Source organism: Neovison vison, chromosome 3 (genome assembly GCF_020171115.1).
Source record: "Neovison vison isolate M4711 chromosome 3, ASM_NN_V1, whole genome shotgun sequence".
Taxonomy (NCBI): domain Eukaryota; kingdom Metazoa; phylum Chordata; class Mammalia; order Carnivora; family Mustelidae; genus Neogale; species Neogale vison.
This window is the reverse complement of record NC_058093.1, coordinates 59,463,418-59,478,306: the sequence shown is the minus strand read 5'-3', so window position 1 is coordinate 59,478,306 and position 14,889 is coordinate 59,463,418. Positions and strand designations below refer to the sequence as shown.

Sequence of the window (14,889 nt, the reverse complement as noted above, 5' to 3'; positions counted from 1 at the left end):
CACCAGGGGCCGACTGGACCAACAGCTTTTATGAGTCTGAGAACAAAACCACACTGGCCCTATTGGGCTAGGTTTATGCTTACTCACTTCTCCTCTGCAAGGGCCAGAGTGCTTTCATTTCTTTACTTACATTAAGTTTCAAAATTCAGAGTTTTTAAATTTAATAAGTTATTAAAATTATGTTTTAAATAATTTATTATTTCATTTTTACTTAATCTTTTCTTTGGACACATAATATATTTACCTCTTTCAGAACTAATAAGGTTCAGGGCACTGTTCTCCAGTCTTCACTCTCCCTTCCTGGAGGCAGCCAATGTTTTCTGTTTCTCACATGTCCTTCCAGACGTATTTCACAGGTTTCCTGCTCAAGTGACTCTTACAGTGACCATGTGATTTTATCTGTGACTCAAAATTCAGTGATCTTTAAAAGTGTCACCGAATCTTATTCTCTGAATATTAAAGATTCTAAAGTTAATACAGTAAAAAGCAAAGCCCATTCTAGTTTCTCACTGCCTTATCCTCTTCGCCACTGAAAGCGTCTCCTTTTTCTTCCCTCCCAAGTCACCCATCAATTTATTTCCTTGGCATAAATGATGGTCTTCCCACTTCCAGACTGGATGATGGAAATATTTTTGTTATTGTGTGGTAATCCCAGATTGGAAATCAAATGTTGTCTCACCATCATGTCTTTGTTCAATGCCAAAAACAGATGGCAGTGAATCCGTGTATGATCTAATCCTTTGATTTGCACTGACCAGTTGCAATTTATTATTTCTTCTGCTAATTAGAAGATTTTAATGTGTTTTGCATCACAAAATTTAATTTATTAAACTGTTTCTACAGAATGAACAAAAAGAAGTCATTAGTAAATTCCGCACAGGAAAAATAAATCTGCTTATCGCTACCACAGTGGCAGAAGAAGGTCTGGATATTAAAGAATGTAACATCGTTATCCGTTATGGTCTCGTCACTAATGAAATAGCCATGGTCCAGGTACATTTAATACCTCTAATACGTTAATTTTGGATTTTGTGGTGTGTGTTTGTTTTCTTTTAGCAAAACAGCACAAATAGTTTTGAAATATATCTATTCTCCTTCTAAAAGAGAAACCATTTTGTATCTTATGCAAATATCAAATCATTATATTGCACACCTAAAACTAATATAATGTTATATGTCAATTATACCTCAATTAAAAGAAAAAGAAACCTTGAAGAGCTTCATCCTACTGCCTTTTATGGTGTCTTTTAATTTATATGACAACAGATAACTTTTGTATTTCTAAACAACTCTGGTTATTTTTGTGTCCCAAGACTCTTTAGAAACAGGACACTGGCCTGTCTGTAAGAGTTGAAAGAGGCCCCCTCATCCCTAGATGTCTGTGAGCTCCCAGCTGGACCAGGAATTTGAAGTGCAGTGTCCCTAAAGTGTCTGACAAGGAATGCACAAACCTTAGGGAGCTCTACTATTTCTGCATTTTCCTCCCTATTCTTGCAGGTTTTTTGTGTGTTTGGAATTTTTCATAATAACATCTTGGGAGAGGCAGAGTTATACATGCAAGACAAAAGTGAAATGTCCTAATTTCCTTTTAGTTTCACTTTTTCTCTATCTTAACCCACACTATCTTAACCATATAATTGTTACCTTTTGTTGAGTATGTATGGGAGTTCTACTGTTAATATAAATAATATTCTTCCTATAACATTAACTAAAAATCTTTTTTATTTTTTATTTTTTTAATTTAATTTTATTTTTTCAGTGTTCTAAGATTCATTTTTTTATGCACCACACCCAGTGCCCCATGCAATACTTGCCTCCTTAATACCCACCACCAGTCTGACCCATCCCCCCCACCCCCTTCCCCTCCAAAACCCTCAGTTTGTTTCTCAGAGTCCACAGTCTCTCATGGTTAGTCTCCCCCTCCGATTTCCCCCAATTTACTTTTCCTTTCCTTGCCCTAATGTCCTCCGTGTTATTCCTCATGCTCCACAAGTAAGTGAAACCATATTATAATTGACTTTCTCTGCTTGACTTATTTCACTCAGCATAATTTCCTCTAGATCCGTCCATGTTGAGACAAAATTTGGGTATTCATCCTTTCTGATGGAGGCGTAATATTCCATTGTCTATATGGACCATATCTTCTTTATCCATTCATCTGTTGAAAGGCATCTTGGCTCTTTCCACAGTTTGGCGACTGTGGCCATTGCTGCTATGAACATTGGGGTATAGATGGCCCTTCTTTTCACTGCATTTGTATCTTTGGGGTAAATACCCAGTAGTGCAATTGCATGGTCACAGGATAGCTCTATTTTAAATTTCTTAAGGAATCACCACACTGTTTTCTAAAGCGGCTGCACCAACTTGCATTCCCACCAACAGTGTAAGAGCATTCCCCTTTCGCCATATCCTCTCCAACACTTGTTTCTTTTCTTGTTAATTTTGGCCATTCTAACTGGTATAAGGTGGTATGTCAATGTGTTTTTTTTTTTTTTTTAAAGATTTTATTTATTTATTTGACAGAGATCACAAGTAGGCAGAGAGGCAGACAGAGAGAGTGAGAGGGAAGCAGGCTCCCTGCTGAGCAGAGAGCCCGATGCGGGACTCAATCCCAGGACCCTGAGATCAAGACCTGAGCCAAAGGCAGTGGCTTAACCCACTGAGCCACCCAGCCGCCCCTCAATGTGGTTTTGATTTGAATCTCCCTGATGGCTAATGATGATGGACATTTTTTCATGTGTCTGTTAGCCATTTTTATGTCTTCTTTAGAGAAGTGTCTGTTCATGTCTTCTGCTCATTTTTTGACTTGATTATCTGTTTTATACATGCTGAGTTTGAGGAGTTCTTTATAGATCTTGGATATCAGCCCTTTGTCTGTAGTGTCATTTGCAAATATCTTCTCCCATTCTGTGGGTTCCCTCTTTGTTTCGTTGACTGTTTCCTTTGCTGTGCAGAAGCTTTTTATCTTGATGAAGTCTCAAAAGTTCATTTTCACTTTTGTTTCCTTTACCTTTGGAGACATGTCTTGAAAGAAGTTGCCGTGGCCACTGTCAAAGAGGTTACTGCCTATGTTCTCCTCTAGTATTTTGATAGATTCCTGCCTTATGTTGAGGTCTTTTATCCTAAAGTCTCTTTTTAAAATACATTAAATTGTACCTTGGCATGGAAGACAAGTCATAGAAGACTAAGATAACCAGATAACCACCAAATTAGGAAATAATTGTATTTCAAGTGTTAGCTTGTTCACAGTTTATTACACTGAATGCATTTTTATACAGATAATATTATATTGGTAGTTAGGTTCCTGGGCCAAGCCACAATATTTTCTGTTACTCAAAATATTCCTAAGTATCAATTTCTAAAGGGTACTATAGACATTTATCACTATGATGATCATGTTTTCATGGGCAAGGGTGCTCAAAATTCAGCATAGATATCTGGAACAGAACTGTATTCTCAACAGCCATGGTGTCAAGGTCAGATATATCCATCCCTCCTACCAGGCCAGAGGAGTGTCTCCCTATTGCAAGTCAATGATGTTGGTGCCCTCATTGAAAGAAGGTTCCCAGGAACAAAAAGGGTGGACAGGATGGTCTTGTATAATTGAAGGTCTTGACGGTTGTTGTGGTAACCTAACCATCATTGCTCTAGAACATTGTTCATTAAAGTGCATTTCGAATTTCAAAGAAAAACTTATAAAAAATGGATAATAACTAACTTTGCTGAGAATAGAGAAATTACTTGAAGACTGCCACGTGGGGCAATGAATACCATTCCAGGCCAAAAATGAGAGTATTCACAGAAAAGCATAACCCTTCATTTACTTGATTTCTTTATGTTCTCAGGCCCGTGGTCGAGCCAGAGCTGATGAGAGCACTTACGTTTTGGTTGCGCACAGTAACTCAGGAGTTATTGAACGTGAGATAGTTAATGATTTCCGAGAGAAAATGATGTATAAAGCTATAGACCATGTTCAAAATATGAACCCAGAGGAGTATGCTCGTAAGGTATTGTTATTGGCCCTCTCTGAATTTATTTTTTACTTTAAAGTGGCTGCATGTTGTTGACATTGATAGCTTTGTGGCTAAGTCTCAAGACAGAAATTATGCTGAATTTTAGCTCCAGTTGGGATGAGCTGAGCTTAATCCAGATTCACATACAAAGAGTCAAGATCTATGATGGGCAGAAATTGTCAGGCTGCTATTCCAGTTAAACCAACCATAAACTTTGATGATATAAATTTAGTCTGACCTTGATCAGAAAGACTAGTACATCTCACTCATTGAAGGCAACCTGGTAATTTTGGTTTGACTCAATCTGTTTGTACAGGCACAAGTTTTTCATTCCAGAAATATTTATGAAGTGTTCCAGAAAATGTTCTAGAGAGAGAATATGGTGACAAATAACACATATAGACCCTTGCCGCATGAGGCCTTTAGTTTATAGTACACATAATGAAATTTGAGGAGGAGAATCAAGAAACAAAAATGAAGCAGGAAATGCATCACATAAGAATAAATGCTACAGAATTAGAATAAGACCATATGAAACAAGTTATTTGATGACTACTCTATAGATTGGGTATTTGGGGAAAGTCTCTTAGAAGGAGAGACATTGAGGCTAGATCTGAATGATAAAATATATAATATGTCATCGGCTGCATCTCACTTTACTAATGTAGAGTCATTTGAGCTGCAAGAGGAATGTAGTGAGGGAAGAATGCATTTCTACAATATTTCAGGAAATCCCCCATACCACTGAATTAAAGACTGTAACTACTATAATAGCAAACAATCCATTTAGAAGAAAATTCACACCCTTGCATATGGGTGTGAATGTTAGTTTCTTAACATTGGAATTGGCTCTACCCTAAATAGAGTTTCACGAAAGGGATGCTTTTAAATTGGTGTGCATTGCTATAACCAACTCCAAGGTTTCCTGGCCAGGTTTCTACACAAACTTATATTTTAAAACCCCTTTAAATATAAGGCAAACCAAACAGTTGGTAATGTCAAATCAAACATCTGTGGCCAAATAATGTCGCTGGAAAGTTAATCAAGTGGATATTTTCAGAGATTGATATTTCGAGACCAGGTGTTTTGGATATACTCTAGGCCATCTCCAGAGTTTATGGGTCAAAATTTTCCAGATTATGTCTACAGTAAGATACAGTGTCACTGGGGGCCCCAAATCACTTACCTTCTTAGGTTTCCTTTGGCTAAGAGACCTGCCCTCCGAAAGCTACTCCAGGGTGACAGACTGAGAGCAGGGACGGCAATGATGCAGGGGCACATTCCACTATTAATCTGTGTGGCTCCCTAGGCAGACATTGCTACAGTAGACTTTGCTACAGGTCCCAGCACATCCTTCTTCTAAGAATCCTTCTCAACACAATTTTCAGGTAGCTGCTAATGAATGGTGAGCACTGACACAAAAGATGAGGTCTGTTTTCCATGTCATATACAGAATTTGTACCTAACCAAAAGCCTCTAAACCAGACTTCTAGAAATAATGTGAAGATTTGAAGCATTTTCCCTAACAATGACTCAGTAAATTTTCCCATGTCATTATGCTTTATTTAGAATTTGACTGACTGCCGCTGTGCCTCTTGGATATTTAAGTTTTGTAATATATTTTTGCCCCTCTGATTGTTTCATATTCTTTACTATTTTTGAACTAATCCTTTAGTTCCTGGTGTCCTGGCTGCATACCCATATATTAACCTTAGATTTATTTTTATTTTTCCTGTCAAACCTATGGGTGTTCCTTGATTGCCCTCCATGTATGTGGTACTATATCAAATCATCTTTTATCAGCCCACCAAATTATAAATATCTTACAAGAACAACCTAATTAAACTTTTAGGAAACAGAATACTTTAATCTTTTACATTGCTATCATTTACAGGACATTAGTCTTTGTACTTGTCCAATTAAATTATCATATGACCCATGGGTTGCTCACAAGGTTTAGTTCACTTTTTTGTATTAAATATGGCTATCTTGAATCAAAGCCTAAAACAGAGGTGAGAGCCAGGCATGGACCATTCAGCTTTGTTCATCACCACTGATAGTTTACATTTACTAAAACTTCCCCCACAGTCTTCAGGAAAACAATGGTTTCCTCCACAATTTAATATAAATTTGCCATCTGAGAGAGGTTCGGTTTGGAGGTAAATTACTTAAGAACCAGATTTTCCTAATCGCTTCTCGGCCTTTTGGCTAAGATCAAGTGAAGAGCCAGATTTTCCTACTGTGAATCTGTATACATGTGAGAACTGGCCAGTATCTATCTCAAGTTTTGTGTCTCTACATTGTTTCTGCTATGAAATAAATTGTGCCACTAACCACACAGCCTTGAATATAGGGGTTTAAGGACATACTCTCATAAAAAAAGTCGACTATCTAGATCCATATGATAGCTCCATGATGTCGTGAGGAAGGCAAGACTCTTCTCTTTCTCTCTTCTCTGCCCTTTTAGTATTTGGTTTCCATCATCCAGGGCAAAGATAGTTTTTTGAATTTCAACTATCATATGCTCATTTTAGTCAGGAAGATGGAAAAGGTAAAAAGTGCAAATGACAGCTATCTGATACTTAAGGAGCCTTTCTGGAAATTCTGTTCAACATCTTATGTCTCGTTGATTACCAGCTTGGAAATGTAATCATTTAGCTAGCATATTTCCACCCAGAATGCAATTATAGTTCTGTTCCCAGGAAGAATGGACACTGGGTGGGAAACTAGTAGTTTCTGCTACAAATGTGTAAAGAAGAGATTGACTAAGATAGCGAAGGATCTAGAAATTATAATATGTGAATTTAAGGAAACTTGGAGGCTTATCACAGGTAATAGAAGACTATTGGTAATGTAATAGCAGTGCTTGTTCTTCAAAGAGATTCCGTGTAAGAGAAGGTTTAGACTTATTTTATGAAACAGAATTTAAACTAATGGTGAGGGAGAGAGTTTAGAGGGCAAGTTCCTTTTTTTGTGGAATATTGCTAAGGATTTTCTCACAATAGAACTTGTTTAAAATGGAAGAGGTTGTTTTCAGAACACTTGAGGGTTCCACATTTCCTTGATCGCAGGGAAGGATTATATGTGAAATTCTTTAGGGGAAATCACCTCATTATTTTTATTTCTAGACTATGGCCAAGTGTACATTTTCATAACTATCTAAGATCTCTGAATTCCAGGAGAATTACTTCAGTCAAACTGTGAAAAAAAAGAAACACTTTTTTTTTTTTTCTCAATGCAGATTTTGGAATTACAGATGCAAAGTATAATGGAAAAGAAAATGAAAATCAAGAGAAGTATTGCAAAGTGCTACAAGGAAAACCCATCTTTAATAAACTTCCTCTGCAAGAATTGTGGTGAGCTAGCCTGCTCTGGAGAAGATATCCACGTCATAGAGAAGATGCACCACGTCAACATGACACCAGTATTCAAGTAAGTCCAGGAAGACTCCATTTAGGTTTCTCTGTAACAGGTGAAGTAGGTTATATTGTGAATGTTCTTCCAAACCAGGACAAATGAGACTCATTATTTTTCAGAACTTCCCCTCCATTAGCCCCCACATTATATCCCTATTTCAAATGTCATTTATTTTCAAATATTGCACTGGGGCAGGGAGGGAGATGTGTAAGACCCAAAGTCATTTTGATCCAAGGCACATTAGTTTGGTGTATAGTCATATGTGTTCTCACAATTTTGGACAACTTAAATTTCATTAGAATAATAGACCGACTTGGAAGAAGACACCAAAGGCAACATGACCCTTGAGAGGAGTGTGCAAAAGGGGGTATCTGCTGATGATCTGCAGGGGCAGAAGGAGAGAAGGAATAAAACACGGGATATGCATGCCTGTGGATGACCTTCAGGTCCAACAGCATGCACCCATAGGCTGCATATTTGTCCATTGTGAATTCTCAGAGTTTTTTTTTTTTTTTCTTGATAATTTTAGAGAACTCTACACTGTGAGAGAAAACAAAGCCCTACAAAAGAAATTTGTAGACTATCAAACAAATGGCGAGATTATCTGCAAAACATGTGGCCAAGTGAGTAAATTGCTGTGGATTTATTTTTATTTTGGCCTAAAGGAATTCTTAATTGAATGTGCATTTAATTTTTATTCTCACTGTCTTATTTTTCAGGCTTGGGGGACGATGATGGTGCACAAAGGCTTAGATTTGCCTTGTCTCAAAATAAAGAATTTTGTAGTGTTTTTCAAAAATAATATGCTAAAGAAACAGTACAAAAAGTGGGTAGAATTACCTATCACATTTCCTGATCTTGACTATACACAATATTGTTTGTTTAGTGATGAAGATTGACATTTAATTTGAGAACCTTTAAAAATATTATCAACTTAACATTTAATATGATACTGATTAATATTTTTACTACTCCAGAACTGATACGAGTATTAATAAAATCATTGCTTTACTCTGTCTTGAGCTGTGTAGAGGAAGACAATATAATGTACTTTCAAGTATCTATCTTGTGGATGGGCAGGGGTAAAGAATACCCACCAGTAATACTCATTAATGTGGAACATTATGGTATGTGGAAAGAATGCTGGAGCATAAATGAAGATCCAAGGTATCGCTATCAGTCCTGTCATTGATCTTCAAAATAAAAATTAACTAAATCAGTTCATCTTTCTGAACCAGTGTCCTTATTGGTGAAATGGTTATATTACTATTTACCTTGGCTTTTATTAGTTTTCTATTGCTACACAACAAATTACCACAAACTTAGTGTAAAACAACAGCCTTTTATTATTGCACATGCTCTGTAGGTCAGAGGCCTGGACAGGGTCCTTTGCACAGGATCTCAGAAGGCTGAAATCAAGTTGTGGGGCATGTAATTTTTTCATTTGGACACTGGGTGAAGAATCACTTCCAAGCTCTCTCAGGCTGTTGGCTGTCATTTCCTTATAGATGAAGATGATGAAGATTCCTGTTTTCTTCTTAGCTGTCCATTGGGGATCACTCTGAGCAACTAGGGCTGCCCTCACCGTATGGTCTGCTCACAGGGCCTTTTCTAGCACAACTACTTGCTTCTTCAAAGTCAGCAGGACAATCTCTCTTCTGTGTGCTAAGATAAAATCTTAACTGTAATCACAGGGGTGACTATTTCATATTTATAGATCCTGCCCACACTAAAAGTGAGGGGATTTTGAGGGCATATACATCAACAGTCAGAAATCTTGGAGGCCATCTTAGCATTCTACCACACACACCACTTGTCCAGCTTTTGTGAGTAAGTGATATATGTGTATATATGAAAGCACTTTGAAAAATGTAAAGAACCATAAAAGGAGAGGTATTATGAAGCAGCAGTGTCACGTAGCTTAAGGTTTATTTTTCAGCTTTCCTTCCATGAACATAACACTATGCTCAAGGAAGATTGCCTGTGTTAGTGGAGATGTCTAGTGCTCACCCAAGATTTAGCAAGGAGCAGATATTATTGGAGAATGAAAAGAAAGCATCTTTTCCCTAACCCCAGGTAGAAGGATAGGCTCTCTACCCTGTGATATTTTCAGTTTTTCCCAAATAATTATGGCCATTTGGAGAGGGATACAGGGCCCAGCCTTCAGAACATTCTCCCAGTAGACAAGCAGCCTCTTTTAGCATGAAGACCCCCATGACTGACACAGAGCCACAACTGACCATTTTAACCCACACTTATTCGGACGGTCTGCCGCATGGAAAGTGTTACCTCCTACGCCTAAAGAGAAACAAAATGTTGGAGGGAGTGAAAGGAAAATTCTTCTGTGGTTTTGATGGATTCGTTAAATTCAGTCTAACATTAGCTTTTGTTGATAAGAACCAAGCAAAGATGAATATCAACCAATCAGAGCTCTTGGGAATGCAAGAGGACAAAAGAAGATTGTGGTTTTCTTAAAATAATTCTAAAAACTCCAGCTGACTCCATTTAAAGTATTGCTGTCTTCTAGAACATTTTGGAAACTATGCAGAAAACCAAATGCATAAAATAGCTAAATGTACTACTGTAACATATGTAGACTGTTTTTGAGGTGTCAACAAATATCAGGTTTTTTCATCTGTGTTTTCCAGTAATTTTTTTTAAATAAAGAAGTGTTATTTCTACCTCAAAGTTTTAAAATACATGTTTCAAATAATATAAAACTTAACATGTGATGATACCTGAAAACTCAAACTGTGGTACAGGTAATAATTGCAGCATTTTTTATTGAGCGTCACTGAACAGTTTAATACTTCTAATACTCGGGGATGATTTACAGAATATACTCATGAAATATTGACATCAGCTTGGAGTCGTAAGGTCTAGTTTTAGTCCCTACAAAACCTTCAGTTGGTTGGCGCACTTTGGTCAACTCAACTCACACAGGTCCTGTGTTTCTTCTCCTGGAAAATGAGCAGTTGGATTAAGTGGTGTCAAAGTCCCTTCCAACTTCAGCATCACCCTGGTCCATGCTTCTGGCTCCCCGGCTGCTTTCATTTGAAGGCCTTGTCTAATGACTTCTGGTAATATCAGCCATGGGCTAAATACCTGTCAAACACATCACACATTCGAAAGTAGCTCATATCTGCTAAAGGGCATTGCAGGGGTCTCCCAGGATAGGTATGTTGGTTGGAGTCATGCAATTTCAAGGCAGGTTTGAAAAGCCTGGAAGTGTCAGGAAATTTTAGAACAACAGACATTTCCAGGCCAGTAGACCATTGGTCAACCTTGGGGATGGGAGATTGTAAAGGTTTTATACCAAGAGTTTGAGGTCATGGCAGGCCATATGAAATTAAAACACAATAATTTACAGTTTATACAGACATCTTGCATGTAAAGCTTTGAGGCAGTATCTAAATGAGTAAGAAGTGGTTTTCCAAAAGACTGTGAGTGCATGTCACAAGCAGATGTTGAAAGCATAAAACATTGTAAGAGAGGTGAATATTTTTCCATCTGTAAATTAATATATCAGAGTGTTAGGCCTGAGGGAAAAGAAGACTTCTGGTGGTGTTTTCAATTCACTTGAACATGATGGGATTGGAAGTTTCCCATCATTGTTGCTTTTCAGATGGGAAAAACTCGAACACACTTATGTGCTGATGGTTAAGAACAATAAAGAGTGAGAAAATAGTAGCAATGTTCAACCCAAGTAAAGTGCTTATTTGGTATTTGTTCTGTATATTATATAGTATCTCTGTATTTTTTTTTAATATTTGATTTATTTGACAGATATCACAAGTAGGCAGAGGGAGAGAGAGGGAAATGGGCTCCCCACTGAGCAGAGAGCCGCATGCAGGGCCTGATCCCAGGACCCTGTGATCATGATCTGAGTCAAAGGCAGAGGCTTAATCCACTGAGCCACCCAGGTGCCCCATTATCTCTGTATTATTGATGCTTCCTGCCCAATGATGTTGCCACAGTCGTCTTCTGGGCACCTCATCCTTTCTCAACAGTGAATCTTTACACATGGTTGGAAGCCTTTCTTTGCCTTCTTTCCAGCAGACATCCTTTATATTCCTCAAAGATGAAACCTGTATGGCACTTCCCAGAATCCAGCACAGTTCACATTTTTAGAATTAGAATGGAGAGAACATGCAGGGGAAGTAACTTCACTCACCCTAAGCATAACAAAGTACTTATTCCCAAAACCTGATAAATGATTACATTAGTCAAAGCAAGAAAGAAAAAGACAATTATTTTATTTCCTTCGAAGAGTTATGAAGTTAATTTGAGATCACTATAAGCTTCTTCAGTCTCTTCCAGTTTGTGAATTTCTCCTTTATTTGTCATACTAGATATACAATTTTTCGTCTTTGCTTTTATGGGGAGAGCCTGGACTGAGACATAATTGGGTTTGGGTCCTTGGTAGGTTTGTGACTTGGGCAAGTCACTTAATCTCCCTGAGACTACAGGGAATTAATATCAGCCTTGAGGGACTGCCATAAGAATTCACATATTGCATGGAACATACCTATCATTTGGCAATTAGTAGGAATTAATGTTTAGACCAGAAAAGCAGCAACAGTTGTAATAGAGCAGCTGTAACCATAGCATAAAAATAGTTAACTTTAGACCTATATTTGATATTAAATAGGATACATACATTTAGTCTAGAGGGCTTATCCCAAGAAGTGATGGCTGTAATGGATCAAGATGGCTATGAATATGCTGTTCTGTGTCAACAGAAGGAAGATTTAATGTCCAGAACTATGGGCAGGGCAGAAAAATAGGTATCAATGTAAATAAAAAGATCAACATGTATTTACTAAGTGGTTATGGGACTTAACTAGGTCTATTATGTAGATACAATTTTAATTAGATTCTGTCTTTACCTTAAAGAATAATGTGACAATCTTGTTATACTGACCTGGTCAACAATTGCATGAAAAAGAGGGAGAGAGGAAGAGAGACTGGGTTGTAGGATGTCAAGAGTAATTTCTGTCTCACACAAATGATGATTGTCTTTTATTTGTTTCTAAATCGTTAAACTTTTTACTCAGGTCATAGGTTAGAAAATAGGAAATACAGATGGAAAGCATTGCAGACATTTTTTTGGTAATTTTTATTTATTTTCCACATGGAGTATTACCAAATTCCTCTTCACATGAAATTAATCATCCCATAAGCATCTCATTTGAAGAAGAAATTGGCTGTGAGCCCTATTAGTTCATAAATTTTAAATCCAAATTAAAGGCCAAATCCTACGTGGGGCCTTGGGAAGAGAAACAGGATTATAGGAAGTAATATTTAACCATGCAGTTGTCAGAATATATTTGGGGCACTATTTCACTTGAATATATTTGACGAAGTATATATATATTTTTTACATACTGATTTCATAAATGGCCTTGATGTTGACACTTACAAAAGAAATGTAGGTGTTTAATTCGGTCATGTATATAAAATAATGCTGAACCAAAGAGGAGCATTTTTTTCAACTTAAATATTTCTTTCAAACCCTGTCTTCGGCTGTCTCTTATTAATGTGTTTGCATTTTATTATAAACACATAGGATGAGTGGACTGCTGGATGGTTAGTTCGTTCATTTTGAATCCCTTAACAGGCCATAAAATGATCATAATTCATCAAGCTGAAAGGATTTGTATAGTACTAACATGACCAAAACAACTGATACAGTGTTATGTTATTTTGGACAGGGTTGCCCACCTGAGACCAATATCAACTCAGTACCACACCAATGTTTCCACTGTTAAATTTACTTTTTTTCTTAGCATTTTATACAGGTTTATAATTTCACAACTGTACTTTACACAGTTTTTTCTAATAATTGTGATAACCTGTTGGGTTCAAAATTGCAACTTTCAAGGATTTATCTCATGACAAGAGATATGACAAGCATATCCCAAATCTTTCTCTAAGAATGATGTTTCTTGTGTTTAATTAGACTATATGGTGTGTGTGTGTGTGTGTATAAAATAATTAAACTGTATGGTTTAACTAGACTATATGTTTTTTCCTATTGAAAGCTACTAATCTCAGGAGAAAGCTCAGTTAGGCCCTAAAGTTTTTAATAGGCAGCTTAGTTCAGTGTTTTATTTTCATCACTCCTTTATTTTGGGATAAAATGCAAAACTCAAATAACTTCAAGAAACAAACTAAAACATGTCATTCCATGTAAAATGTTGTGTTCCATGCGGGAGAGGAAAAAGAAGATACAATGAAGGTAAAAAAGTAATCAATAGAAGCCAAATGAAATAGAAGCAAAGAAATTAAGGAGATAGTCACACAATAGCACATAGGCAAAGAATAAAAACAAAGAAGGAAAAACAAATTTACCTGAGGGATAGTCATTCATCTAATAAACAACCAATTATTTTTCTATTCATAAATATTTTTAAGTCCTGCTAATTATAAGGTACTATATTTTAGACTATATTAAGTAAAATAAGGATCTTGCCCACAAGATTTTTTACTTAATAGTGAAGATCTTTTACTCAATAATGAGTAAAATAAGGTCTTGCTTTTAGGATTCACTTACAGGGTTAGCCATGTTCACAAGTATCAGTATGGGAGGCTGGGAAGGGAAGGAAAGAATTACTTCCCAGAGAGATGGAAGACAGAAGATTGCATTGGATTGTGTCACGTCCAGGAGATTTTTCAAAGTGCTTTTTAGAGTTTTCTCATCTCAGGGGTGGGAGAGTTGAGGATGGATAATACCTAGATATAAGAAAATGGAGAATATCTGATAATCCATAAAAGAGAATTTTACCATCAAATATGGTTAGAAAAGGAAAAGTAGTTTTAACTATGTTTAGAATAAAACACTTTTTATTTGAAGTGCATAATAAGTTTGAAATATCTTACAGATAAACATGCCATTTGATTTAAAATATGACTAAGCTTTATTTACCCAAATAAATTATAAAATAGTTAACTAGTCTCAATAAGGTTCACTCAACTAGTGAAAAGAATTCCAGCTTCTAGGACGCCTGGGTGGCTCAGTAGGTTAAGTGTCTGCCTTTGGCTCAGATCATGATCCTAAGGTTCTGGGATCAAGCCCCACATTGGTCTCCTTGCTCAGCAGGGAGGCTGCTTCTCTGTCTCCTGCTCCTACTGCTTATACTCTCTCTCTCTCTCTCTGACAAATAAAGAAATAAAATCTTTGTAAAAGAAAAAGAAAAAAAAAAAAGGGATGCCCGCTTCTGCTGTAACAGTCATGAGGAGAGGTTAAGTCTTTTCTAAGTGGAGCCAGAGGTGGGAGTGTGGAATGATTGTATTCTGGTCACATCCAAGATGGATGATCAAGAGATGTCTTGAGACTCAGTCTTATTTTACCAACATTCTCCTAGACAAAAGCCTTAGCACTGGCCCAGCAGTCATCCTCTGAGGAACCATCTGAGGAAAAAGAATCCTTAGAAAATCAGTTTGGTTTGGGACAGAT

General features: G+C 36.9%; 1 protein-coding gene across 1 annotated transcript in view; it reads left to right on the top strand.

The window, feature by feature from the left end:
* Nucleotides 1-8,652, top strand: part of IFIH1 (interferon induced with helicase C domain 1) — a 55,824-nt gene extending 47,172 nt beyond the window's left edge. The window contains exons 12-16 of the mRNA XM_044242216.1: nt 844-993; nt 3,846-4,007; nt 7,255-7,445; nt 7,960-8,053; nt 8,150-8,652. Coding sequence (XP_044098151.1) covers nt 844-993; nt 3,846-4,007; nt 7,255-7,445; nt 7,960-8,053; nt 8,150-8,329 — 777 coding nt within the window. The 3' untranslated portion in view covers nt 8,330-8,652. The remainder of the gene's footprint in view (nt 1-843; nt 994-3,845; nt 4,008-7,254; nt 7,446-7,959; nt 8,054-8,149) is intronic.
* Nucleotides 8,653-14,889: the final 6,237 nt, after the last annotated feature.